We start from the raw sequence: 13,830 nt of genomic DNA, 5'->3' as shown, positions 1-13,830 counted from the left end.
GGGGTGCTCTAGTTAAATAAATTTTCGGGCTACCAAAATCTGAAGAGTACCTGCCAGGGATTTTGAAATTTTGCGAGCCCTGTAGGAGATAGTGGACCTGTTTTGGATGGGGCATTTAAAAGCATAAAATGTGAATTTTATGGGTAATGGATATTTTCCCCCTGTCTGCTGCCTTTCACAGTTTAGGGTAGCCACTAGTGAAGGGCTTGTAATGCCATCAGGCAGTCAGTGAACAGTCAGTGCCATAGTATTTGAGCTTTTCAGAAAGCCAACTTGTGAGTGGTTAGCTTGCAGTTGTCTTTGTAGATAAAATTGGTATTGGAGAAAGTATTTTAACTGAAAAAAAATACACATCACCATTAAGAAAAGAAATTAAAAGTTAATGAAGTGGCTGCCCTTTGATTCCAGTTTTTGCCTATGGTTACTGGACCGCTTGTGCTCCACAGCTTCCTTCAGAAAAGTCACTGTTACTAAAACTAGTCTCAAAAGTGCTGACATCACTGTCTAAATTTAGCCCATTGGCCAGCTCATGAAATATTCACCATCATCTGAAGAGGTGAAAGTCTCATTTACATAATGAAGCACAGGAAGAGAAAAGAAGAGGCTGTGTTTCGGGAGACTGAGTGAAAGTGCTCAGTCCTCCATTTTGGCATTTCCTGCTGTGTCATTTGAGACTTTTTCCATCCTTAGTGGTGAGTGTCCATGACAACCAGGGCGCTGTGTTTTTGTAACTTCCCGGCCCTATAAATTTGATTTAAACAATAGGTCTACATAATATTCACATGTGCTGTTCATAGGGGACATATTGTATTAGCCCTACAGTTACAGCATGAAATGCTATTTAAACCTATTTCTAATAATATTTTACATTTACCTATTTTATCTCACAATTCTGACTTTTTCTCGCAAATACAAGTTTACTGTGTATCTCCTAGTTCAGACTTTATAACTCGATTTAACTCAACAATAGTTAGTATCAATTCTGAGGGGAAAAAAGCCAGTAGTCAGGGATAGGAACTATTAGGAATGGGGGATAGGAATGATTCTGAACCGAGGGGAAAAGAGAGAATGACAAGTTGTTTTCAGAGTTGTGAGATATAATCTTGGAGAAATGTGAGAATAAAGTCAGAATTTTGAAATATAAACTCAAATGTACCTTTTTTATTCTTTAATTCCATGGCTTCCATAGACTGCTACTTGAAAACTGTCACTTTCTGCCACCAGTCACTTTTCCGCCCATAAAAAAAAACCATCACTGTTTCATAGGGGTGGACGATATGGCAAAAATATCATATCACGATTTTTTTTTTTTTTTTTTAATATATCGATTCTCGATTATTTGTCATATTCGTTTTTCTATTTTGCAAGTTGTTTAAGCATTACAGCCAAACTAATTTCCCTATTATAAAGACAAGGTAACAAAATATAAAAAAGAATGGTGGATATTTAGGCCAAAGTGGGTGAAGATAAAAATCTTTGACATTATTTTATCTTTGTTATTAAAAAATGAGAACAAAGATACACATTACAAATACACATAATATATAATATATGTGTATTTAGCAGTAGCATTCAAGAAATTGAATGAACCAATATAAAAATAAAACACTATATATATTGATTCCTATTAAAGCAACTGTATTAAAGTTTTTCAGTCAAGAGTAGTGAGTGATTTTTTTTCTCTGTGTTTTGGTTTTTATTAACATTTAAAGGAATAATTTGCCCAAAAATAAAAAGTGTTTTATTAGTATACCATCATTTACTCACTCAAAAGTTGTTTTAAACCTGAATGATTTTCTTTCTTCTGCTGAAATTAATGCTATTTTGAAGAAAGTGGAAAACCAAACAGTTGCTGGTCCACAGCAACTTCCATAGTATTTTTTTTTCCTACTATCAAATTCAGTGTGGACCAGCAACTGTTTGGTTACCCACATTCATCAACAGGGCTTGACATTAAGCATTCTCATGTGGTTGTCCTTTGGACAAATAAATTTGTCATTTACTTGTCCGAGTATAAAAGTTACTTGCCCGGAGAGAAAAAAATACATTTAAATTGAGTTATAATTATTTATTGTAGCTATACAAAACATAGTATAGTGTTTATAGAGTATATGTAGTAGATTTTGTGAGCATGTCACATTTAGTTTATTTAGTTAGATTTTTCTTTTTAAATAAAATAAACAAAATAATAAAGTGAAATCAGTATCAACAAAATTAATCTGCAATGTAGAGGAAGCACAGAAGCTGCATCTGAAGTGGAATAGATATATTTACCCACTGTTTAATGCAGCTCTGAGGGACATGGAATGCTTTAAGCTGCAGTTACAAATGAATAAATGTTTTGATACATAAAATGTTGAATACTGATATTTGAAATTATTTAAAAATAAATAAAATACTTTAAATGTGAAATTAAAACCACCAGTAGGTGGCATCAAGTCACTGTTAATAAGCGAGTCATTGCGATTGAACCGAATCATTTAAACTGTTGATTCATTCTGAAACAAAACTCCGTCATGTTGCTCAGAGATACAAAACATTGCTGTAGCTGTGTTTGGAATTATTTTTTGTTTGCGAAATGGAACAAAAACAGGCAATATAGTGTCTAAAACGTAAGTCTCTTAATATTAACTTCTTGTTTATTGAACTGTTGTATAAAATCACATTTGTAATCATGCTGATTTTTGGAGCAAAAAAACTGCGCTTGATCTACGTGTGATATTGTTTAACTATATGAAATTATATAAATATATAAATTTTCTGCCCCCATATCTTGAATTTCCTGATCATTCTTCATGCATTTTAATACTGAATCATGCAGTGAAAGAACGCACAAGTGCAGTAGTCTAACCTACTAGACTTCTTTACGTAGGCCTAATGTATGCGTGCACTCTGTAGGTGCGTTGTTTGATTTTTGCAATATACTCGATAATGTCAAATCGCACATCGTTAAAACAACAATTACTATATTATCGCAAACGATATATATCACACACCCCTATCACAAAGGCTATATCACAAATAAAGGCAGTTATTATTGTTTTTGGTATTGACATTTTCAAGTTACTTGTCCGATTGGGCAAGAAAATTTCTCTTTCACTTGCCAAAACATTCACTTGTCCCGGACAAGCGTTAATGTCGAGCCCTGATCAAAATATCTTCTTTTGTGTTCAGCACAAGAATGAAATTAATACAGGTTTGGGACAACATGTGAGTAAATAATGACAGAAATTACATTTTAGGGTGAACTATCCCTTTAATGACAGTTGGCAGCATGTTTAGTACTGTCCCTTTAAGACCTGCACGCATCTAATATACACCGGTACGTATCCGTTTTTCTCTCAAATGTTTACTTTCATTTTAGACGTAACCAACTGAGTCTATATGTAAACCTTGTGTGTTTTGACAGTATTAGCGCAAAAGATAACTTGGTTCAGTGATCAGGTGCTGTTTAACAGGGTTTTTTTAGCGCGCGCGCTTCGGGTGTACATGCTCAGAAAAAGCGCATGTCAGAACAGCACGTGAATGAAACGTTTAACCAGTAAGGCTTTAAAGCACATGCAAATAATGTACTTTTGTGATTGCGAATAAGTGCAGTGTCCTGTAACTCTACCACTGAGTTAACACTGATGTGAATGTATGTGGCGTTGTACAGTATATTGATACGGCGGCACCAGAACTGCAACTGATAGAATGTGCGCTGTAGCCCGATACTACGATATTTCTTCAAAAGCAGATCGTGGAGACATTTTTATCGTCCATGATCAAAAATCGTCATATCACACACCCCTACTGTTCACCGAATTGGTCTGTAGGACATGAGTATTGCATCACCAAAACATCTGTCAAAAGCAAAAGAATAGCCTTGTTCACACTGCAGCTAACATTTGTCACTTCTATTAAATCTCGTTCTGTACACAAGTTATCTAAATGTTGTTACTTCATAACAATAATGTAGCTGATTCATTCCTGCATTTGAATGCCATTGTCACTCACAAAACTTTTCAGCCTTTTCAGTGTCCAAGTCTTGATGTCCCTAACAAAATTTAGATGGATCTGTAATTATGTGACCTGCTGCATATTGACTTCATCTCTATGTCACTGCTAATGTGATAAGAGCGGTCTCCTCATTGATCTTTTACCGTACGTGTATTAAATCTAAATAGATTTAATAATCATTTAATAATCATTTTGGTGATGATTACAAACTGATAATGTTCTCATAGAGGCTGCATGATTCCACATTACTTTATCTAATAAAATCACCTTTTTTTCTTTCAGAAATCGAGCAATAGCAGATTATTTGCGCTCTAATGGCTTTGAAGAAGCATATTCTGTTTTTAAGAAGGAGACAGAGTTGGATATGGTAATAGCATGTTTTTACACTAAGCTTTAAAGTGGAAAAAGATGTATTAGGTCTCATTCTTACTTGTAATTTCTTCAGAATGAAGAGTTGGACAAGAAGTATGCAGGCCTTTTGGAAAAGAAATGGACTTCAGTCATCAGATTACAAAAAAAGGTCAGTAAATCATTTTTTCAGTATATTCTTTTTTTTTTTTTTAAACTGGGCTATATCTCTTAAATAATTGCACAGGTGTCAATTTTTCAATATAAACAATCCCAGTTTTTCCTGTATTTTTGATAGGTAATGGAGTTGGAGTCCAAACTAAATGAAGCTAAGGAAGAGATCACTTTAGGAGGCCCCGTGGGACAGAAACGAGACCCCAAAGAGTGGATCCCACGCCCACCTGAGAAGTATGCCCTCAGCGGCCACAGATGCCCTGTCACACGTGTCATCTTCCACCCTGTGTTCAGCCTCATGGTCTCTGCCTCAGAGGACGCCACTATAAAGGTGTTTTTTGACTATTTTTGTGTCAGATGTTTTGATAGGCTGCACAAGGATGTATGCATATGATATATGGATGGTGTGTTGTGCCATGTTTCAGTTTATAAATCTGCTCTTATCTTTTCTGCTGAGTCACTGAGTACCTCCATGGAGAAATCTGAAGTTGCCCTGGTTTCCCAGGGCAACAGTGCAGTGAGCAGTTCTCTGGACACCAGGCAGTGCAGTTATAAGCATTCTCAGCCTGCATTTCTGTCAGATTTTTCTTTGTGTTTCTTTGTACCTTCCACATGTCAAGACATGGATAGATCCCAAATAAATATCACAGCCAGACTGCTGGAGACACTTTGCATCACACCTTTTTATATAGGTCTTATAGATCTCCCCTATATTCTCTGTTGTCTAACCTTATGCCATTTGCAGTTGAAGCGGTATGCTCTTCTATGCTACGTTTAAAACCTTTGCTACTGCACATTTAACATTCTAGATTGGAGCTTTAGTGTAAAGTAGAGCTTGCAAAAATAAAACAGTACTGGTTATCCAAAAAAGTATTTGATGACTCAGTGTGTTAATATTTGCCTAATGTAAATGATACTGTGCAGCTCTAGCAGTCTTTGGTGTTTTGGGGAAATCCAGCACTGAGTTAACAGTGTGTGAGTGGTGCATTGTCTTGAACGATGCAAAAGCAGTCCTGTTTTTGTTGTGTTTGTCACTTGATGAGTTTGCAAGAATTTTGGCTTAGGTAAATGAAAAATATTTATTTTAAGATGTTCCCAATATGGATCACTCACTAATAATGAGCACTCTAGTGTTTTTTTTTGTTGTTTTTTTTCTTTCTTTTTTTAACATTCTAGATTGGAGCTTTAGTGTAAAGTAGAGCTTGCAAAAATAAAACAGTACTGGTTATCCAAAAAAGTATTTGATGACTCAGTGTGTTAATATTTGCCTAATGTAAATGATACTGTGCAGCTCTAGCAGTCTTTGGTGTTTTGGGGAAATCCAGCACTGAGTTAACAGTGTGTGAGTGGTGCATTGTCTTGAACGATGCAAAAGCAGTCCTGTTTTTGTTGTGTTTGTCACTTGATGAGTTTGCAAGAATTTTGGCTTAGGTAAATGAAAAATATTTATTTTAAGATGTTCCCAATATGGATCACTCACTAATAATGAGCACTCTAGTGTTTTTTTTTGTTGTTTTTTTTCTTTCTTTTTCATAATTCTGTATACACAACCATTCAGAAGTTTGAGATATAATGTTGTGTATATGTTATCAGATCATATCAGTTATTGAACAATTATTATGCTACTATATAGAATATTATTTATTGTATATTTTTATTTGATTGCATATTTATAATGTATAATATGATGATTATTATATTATCATTATGATTATTCTAATTGACTGTGGGTTTTGTCCAGAATTGCATTGGTGTAGTTTGATTCTTAAAAAGGAATTCTGTGTGTTTAGGGGCTTTCGCACCAGAGGAACCTTTTCATAGTTCCTAGAACTATTGGTGGAATTTTCTGCTTTTTGGCGTGTTCGCATTGCAGGAACTAGGAACGGTTTTAGTTCTGGGAACTCCGTTTGGGGGAACTAAATTAGCTCCTACTTCAGAGTAGGTCTAAGACAGATCTATAGGAACTACCAGTGCCGTAAGTGCACGCTGATTGGCCAAACGCATACGAAACACCGGCTACCCGGCATTTTTAAAAAGCCAAGTAAAAATATTTTCTCCATGAACATGGAAAACATCAATAACGGCATTTACCCGTTGTCTGCAGCGTTATGTTCTTTTCTCATCCTCGATGATAACACTGCAAGTTGTCATAGGAGATGTAATCAGATTTTCATGCTCTTTCAATTGTGTAAATTGTGCGTTTACATTCCATTTCATCAGTTATTGACATTTGTAAATGCCGCGAATAAAGACATCACTATTGGCCTCTTCAGAGTTCCTGCTGCCGGTGCAAATGCAACCAGGAAAATGGCCCAAGAAAAATGGTTCTCTAGGAACGACCCTGCTGACTAGTTCCTAGAACTGCACTGTGTGAAAGCACCTATGTTCTGAAAGTACCAGAGCACTCAAGCTATACAAACTGTTTTTGAAAGTGTGCAACATTATTATTATTTTGAATCACTTTGAAACAAGTGTGTAAGTATGTTCCGTTGCATTGTTTTGCAGGTTTGGGACTATGAGGCTGGGGATTTCGAGCGTACCCTGAAAGGTCACACTGACTCAGTGCAGGACATCTCCTTTGATCAGACTGGAAAGCTGCTGGCTTCTTGCTCCGCGGACATGACCATCAAACTCTGGGACTTCCAGAGCTTTGAGTGCATCAGGACCATGCACGGTATATATTTCCTGCATTTGCTACCACATTATTACCATTATTCAAATCTACTGCTGGAAGAACTTCCTTAAATGGCCTTTGACCTACCATGTACTGCAGCCACTTCCAATATAGGTTTAAAGCTTACTGGGATCCTTATTAGTGTGCTGGAGAATCCTCTCTCTGGACGCTGAGACTCAATCAGGACCTGTTGGTCCAGGGGGAGGGGTAAAGATTTGTTAGGGTCAGGATTAACCAGGCTGACAGATTTAATCTCTCTCAAATAACAAAGGTGCCTCTTTTAATCATATTCCTCTACATCGGTCAGTAAATGACCTTAGATACTTAAAATGAAGATTCGGGTTAGTTAAAAAAAATGTTTGACATTGGATGGTTATGCTTCTAATCAAAAGTCCAGTTGCTTGAGTCTTGACTGTAACTAAGCTTTTCCCTGCACCTTTTATCTCATTCATCTTCCTCACATCCTCAGGACATGATCACAATGTGTCATCAGTTGCCGTCATGCCCAACGGTGATCACATAGTGTCTGCTTCCAGGGATAAGACCATGAAAATGTGGGAGGTGGCCACTGGGTGAGTAATACTGAAGTGCATTGTGTGGGTAATTGTGATCTGAATATTGTACACTCAAGGATTTCAGTGAGTCACATGTGTAGCTTTGAATGTCTTGTCGTTTTTGCAATGTTATTGCCTCAAGCCAAGTAATTACATAATGTCTTTTTTTTTTTTTTTGCAAAGCAATACAAAACATTCTAGAAGCATATGCATGTCCATGTATAATGATTCTCTCTGTCTTGCCACAGCTACTGTGTGAAGACGTTCACGGGTCACAGGGAGTGGGTGCGTATGGTCCGGCCCAATCAAGACGGCACACTATTGGCCAGCTGCTCTAATGACCAGACGGTGCGCGTGTGGGTGGTGGCCACCAAGGAGTGCAAGGCGGAGCTGCGGGAGCACGAGCATGTGGTGGAGTGCATTTCCTGGGCCCCTGAGAGCGCACACCCCACCATATCTGAGGCTACAGGTTCTGAGGTACATTGTTGTACATTGGTTGATGTGAGCCTCATTTTCCCTTTTCTGCATCATCGTGATCCACTAGAATGATATATTGTCTTTTGTTAATAATTTATCATGTTTACTCTCTTCTTCCAGAACAAGAAGAGTGGAAAGCCTGGGCCATTCCTGCTATCTGGATCCAGAGACAAGACCATTAAAATGTGGGACATAAGTACTGGCATGTGCCTTATGACACTGGTGAGTTAAGCTATAGTTCAGGCAGCTTCACTGTATTATATCTATAGCTATACTGCCTGTGTTCAGAATAGAAAACGTACTGCTCACTGCATTCTGCTTCTTTTTTTTTTTTAGCTGTTAATGAGTATGCATTACAGAAGCCCATTTCATCCACATAATAGAAATAATAATGAAATCAAACTGAAATAAGATACTAAGTCGTAATTCAGAGATAAAAGGTTGATATTGACATAAGTTGTCAGTAAAAATGTGAAATTGAGATACTAAATTATGAGATTTGTGAAATTTCAAAAAAGACAAAAAGGTCCATTGTAAAAATGTATGAAGCACTGCTCACAAAGAAGTCACTTTCAAACCAAGCAGCTTTCTGCTGGTTAACAGTGACTTGAACCCGTTGCGAAATCTGCATGGGGCATTTGTGTAGAATTCCTGATTATATGGATTCCTTTTGAAATGTGGCTGCACCTGTCATAAATATGAGAAGTTGACAAGTTGCAATTATGAGACACTAAGTCATACCTGGCAAGTTGGAATGTTTTTTCATAATTATGACTTTTTGTTGTAATTGCCTGTTAGTTTCAACTTAACTCATTAACACTTGGTCATAATTTAGATACTTTTTAAAATCTTGTTATAAAATAATTTCAACTTGTCATTAAAGACTTGCCAGAGTATTGCTTTTTTCTTATTTGTGGTGGAAACGGGCTACCATTTATTTATTTAATGGTCAACATTTTGAAAACAATTTTTTTTATCCAATTTTGTTTATATAAAGAGTCAACAACAGTCCAGTTAAATAATGAGTTAAAGAGGGGATGTTTAAAGTAGCAGCTGATTCCCTCTGCTTCATTTCTCATGCTGTTAATGAAAAGTTGCATTGCATTACCCAGTACAATGTGCTCTAATTTATAATGCACATTTTGTGATATGTATTCACGGTATTCCATGCATATAGAAATTGTCTTGGAATGGTTGTATACTATTTTGAACATGGCCACTGTGTATATATCATACTGTATTACTGCTTTTTATTTGATTGATTGGTGAAGTATTAGCAAACCGCTTTTTCAAATACTCACTGAAGTGACTTTTTCCATTTACTAGATCTACTGAATCATATATCAAATTCTGGGCTTTTATCCATCATTTCTCTTTCTTCATTCATCTTTTACTTCTCTCGCCTCTCAGGTCGGTCACGATAACTGGGTGCGTGGACTGCTGTTCCATCCTGGTGGGAGATTTGTAGTGAGCTGTGCTGATGACAAGACCCTGCGTATCTGGGACTATAAGAACAAGCGCTGTATGAAGACCCTGAGTGCCCATGAACACTTTGTTTCCTCTCTGGGTAAGTCAAGCAGATGTCTGCCTGGAAATGGTGAAATTTGGTTTCATTACACCATTAAATAAATGCAATATTCATCCTTTCTTCCTCAGATTTCCACAAGACTTCTCCTTACGTGGTGACAGGAAGTGTAGATCAAACGGTCAAAGTGTGGGAATGTCGCTGATCGCCATAGGATCCTCCCCTTCCGTTCCCCCCCCAACGCCACCACTTTGGCCACTCCCACACCTGCTCTTCAGGATGCACTCATTACTATGGTTACCACCTCATCCAGCTCTCTTATAATAACTATTGTCCTTTTATGTAAATTACTCTGGATGTAGTTTGAGCTTATTAAATGTTACACAAGACACTCACAAGGTAAAAAAAAGAAATGAGTAAAAAGTAAAACAAGTATTCTTGCATGGTGAATCCAGACCTTGTATACTGTAAATTATTCGCTTCTCCTCATCTAAAGTACCTTAGGGATGCGGAGCACAGGTGTTGCTCTCGCCTCAAGCGTTTATGAACAGAAGGCAGAATGATGCTGTTTGGGGAGTTCAGGATACAGGGCACTCAAAACCATTCTGTTGGACGTTTACGTTTTCTTTCTTTGACGTTTTTGTCACATTCTGCTTTACACAGTTTAAACATTTAAACTGACTGAAGATGAACAGCTTGATGTGTCTGTTCCGGGGGTCTGCAATGTAATTTAACCGTGTGAACACCTGGATGCTCAAAAGATTCGTCACTTTAAGAAGTGGTAACAACTTCAGTTCACACATTATTGAACCGTTCTCATCCATGAAGTCCTTTTCCATTTAAAAAGCAGGCAAATCTACATGCAATCCCATTAGAGACTAAGTGCAGGAAACACAATATGAGAAAAGAAATCGCATGGATCAGTAAAGTGCACTTGTCCCTGGAGAAAATAGGGTTTACATTTTTGTTTTTTGCTTTCTTTTTTTTGTACAGAAGATATAATTCTGACACCCTCCGTCACCACGTCTTGGAAATGGAGGACTTTGACATACTTTATTTACTGATAGAGGGCAAGTGAAGTGCCATTTTACTCATTCTTAATTGTGCACATTCACCATTTCCAGGACTGCGTTCAACTTTCGGGACAAGGTGCTCCACAAATGCAGCTACATCTCATCCACGGTCTGATTTCCTCCCAGATTTCACTCTGACCGCCCACATTATGCCTCCCTATTCTCGAAAATGACTTCATTCGCTCATAGGTTTCATTAACCCCTCCTGCGTCATTGATATAGCGCTTTCATTGCTTCGTCATTCTGCTGCTTGCTTGCACCATCTGCTGCCCGTCCGCTTGTGCACGCGTTTGTGAAGACTTCAGGAGACGTTGCCCATACGGGCTTTTAGATGTGCTCCGTGGTACTGCTCAGTGACCATGTGCCGATGAGCTATCTAGTCGGTCTCTCTTGATTCAGGGAGGTTTTTGGCATTGCAGAAGAAGACGCTCTTTTTGAGGACGACATCTCCACCGTAGATCAACGTGCAATATCTATAGGCTGCTCTGTGTTAACTATTAAGGTGTGTATGTGTTTTCTATGAACACAGTTATAGGAAGATGGCCTCCTGATCAGATTAACAGGGCAGACAGGCGAAAGTCCGACAGGAGCGAGTTTGAAAGGTTCTCCACTGGCTGCCGTGCAAGGCAACAATTAGCAACTTCTAAGACTACATCAGTGGTGAGTAGTTTGCTGTGCTTGCTGGTCCGCAGCGTACTGTTTCCAACAGTAGAGTCATGTATGCCCAACCACTGCCATCCCAAAGCTGTGTATGTAGAATCTATGGATGTGTGCGTGGGCGTCACTTCCTGTCTGTGAGCACACAGCGGACTCTGACTCCAGCTATTCGCTTTCTCTGCCTTGTTAATGTACTGAGAATCCCCAATATCGAGGACTTCATTCTGCTTTTTGTGGTCTCACTGTTGACACACACTTGTGCACTCACATAAGTAAATAATTGTCCATCAGTATATCTTGATGTCATTGTTTGCAACATAATTAAAATAATAAAATATCTGTAAATATACATCAGCCCATCTATTGTTTTTTTTTCATCATAGGTAGTGGCCAAAATATTGCCACTCTCTTTGTAGGAATAATGCAACATTTCAACCAAAATAGGTGTTGTCGACAGGTCCATGAACCTGAGGTATTCAATAATATTTGTGGAAAAGAGAGTTTACTAATACAATATAAGGTAATTAATTAAATCAAGTAAATTTAAATGTTTACCTTTTTTTTTTTTTTTTAAATTAGTTATTTTCATTGTTTGCAGTGTAAGCATTATAATATAGTACTATATACATGGTTTCTTAAAATAAGATCCATGTTGTAAAATTTTGAAATTAAAACTTTTTTGTGCGTGTATGATTTATGTATGAATTAATTTGGATTGCAGTGGGCCAAATAAAAGGCAAATAAATAATCTTAATTTATTATACATAGAGAAGCACTGAATATTTGTGCCCTTAGATGCATTTTATAATATAAGATAATAGGGTTGTGCTGATAGATGATAGTCAGAGATAACGCCTGTGGCTGATGCCTTTGATGATATCAAGATGATTATAATAATTATTATTAATATTATTAGGCTAATATTACCATCTAATTAATATCAGGGTTTATTTGGGTTTCTCTTATGTTTCTTTTTACGGCGCGCGCGTTATAACCAACCACACACGATTCAGTTGAGTTTATGAATGCAGTGGCCAATCAGAGGCGTTCAGATGAGTCATCGCTGAAACACCGCAGTTTTGTTGTTGAGTGCGCGTGCTGCTGACTGAATTCCGCTGTCTCGTGAATTCTCTCATCATAAACAAAAAAGTGCAGATGTAAGTACAAGAGAGCTGATTTTGAGGGGAGTGTTTTTTTTTTTTAAGTGCATTAGCTCGCGCTAGACTGAGTCAATGATGATGTTCTTTGATAATGTAAGTGTTCATTGCTCCTTTTCTATAGTTGATGTTTGAATAACCGTTCATGTAAGCATTATAATTAGTCAATTACAAGGTTTATTAAATTGTGATCATGTTAAATACAAATTACGGCTATTAAGTAAATAAATAAGAAATATGATATCGTATATAATATAATATTAACCAGAACTGTGTGATTCATTTATTTTATTCTATTTTTATTCATTTATTTTTGAAAAGGACCATGTTTGTAGGCTTATTCTGTGCACTGGTCTTGTGTCATCTGCAACAGTGACTTTGTTCTGACCTTGCACATCTAATGATTCCATGCCTGAGAAACTTCAACTGCCTGGCGCCAAAACAGCGGTTTCCATGGAAACAGTGGATGATGCAGCGTGGACACAGCACTGAAGACGTCAATAATGTCTCTTTTTTTTTTTCGCTCCAGCTTCTGTTTATTTCTATTTGAAAGTGACGTGACGTGACATGTGGCCAAGTATGGTGACCCATACTCGGAATTAGTGCTCTGCATTTAACCCATCCAAAGTGCACACACACAGCAGTGAACACACACACACTGTGAACACACACCCGGAGCAGTGGGCAGCCATATTGCTGCGGCGCCCGGGGAGCAGTTGGGGGTTCGGTGCCTTGCTCAAGGGCACCTCAGTCGTGGTATTGAAGGTGGGAGAGAGCGCTGTACATTCACTCCCCCCCACCTACAATCCCTGCCGGTACGAGACTCGAACCCACAACCTTTGGGTTACAAGTCCGACTCTCTAACCATTAGGCCATGACTTCCCCCTATTTGTTGTTTTGTTCCTGTAGATAATACAATACAAGCCAAAAATTGAAGACTAAACTATTAAATCGTTTTCATTGCGTTTCTCTGCCACTTGTGCATTTGTAGACGTCATTTGACAAACCAGAAACTACTTCATATAAACTTATAATGGTCCTAAGAGAGGTATAGAAAATTTTACAATTTATGTAAGAGCAAATGATACGTTTTTATTTATTTAAGGCCTCATTACTTCCCCAGTGTTGAGGATATTAGGAACAGTATATTTCAGCCTACTACATCAGACATTTAGACACCAGCCACTGTATC

At 37.6% G+C, this 13,830-nt stretch overlaps 1 protein-coding gene across 1 annotated transcript in view; it reads left to right on the top strand.

Moving 5' to 3' along the window:
• The window catches only part of LOC107675196 (lissencephaly-1 homolog B-like), a 27,643-nt gene extending 17,483 nt beyond the window's left edge, over positions 1-10,160 (top strand). The window contains exons 3-11 of the mRNA XM_016469457.1: positions 4,282-4,366; positions 4,445-4,519; positions 4,646-4,852; positions 7,027-7,195; positions 7,665-7,767; positions 7,998-8,226; positions 8,347-8,448; positions 9,637-9,793; positions 9,883-10,160. Coding sequence (XP_016324943.1) covers positions 4,282-4,366; positions 4,445-4,519; positions 4,646-4,852; positions 7,027-7,195; positions 7,665-7,767; positions 7,998-8,226; positions 8,347-8,448; positions 9,637-9,793; positions 9,883-9,956 — 1,201 coding nt within the window. The 3' untranslated portion in view covers positions 9,957-10,160. The remainder of the gene's footprint in view (positions 1-4,281; positions 4,367-4,444; positions 4,520-4,645; positions 4,853-7,026; positions 7,196-7,664; positions 7,768-7,997; positions 8,227-8,346; positions 8,449-9,636; positions 9,794-9,882) is intronic.
• The last annotated feature ends 3,670 nt before the right edge of the window (positions 10,161-13,830 follow it).

This window comes from Sinocyclocheilus anshuiensis, unplaced genomic scaffold (assembly GCF_001515605.1).
Source record: "Sinocyclocheilus anshuiensis isolate Anshui unplaced genomic scaffold, SAMN03320099.WGS_v1.1 scaffold1487, whole genome shotgun sequence".
Lineage (NCBI taxonomy): Eukaryota > Metazoa > Chordata > Actinopteri > Cypriniformes > Cyprinidae > Sinocyclocheilus > Sinocyclocheilus anshuiensis.
Note: the sequence above shows the minus strand (reverse complement) of the source record. Positions and strands in the feature narration are given on the sequence as shown.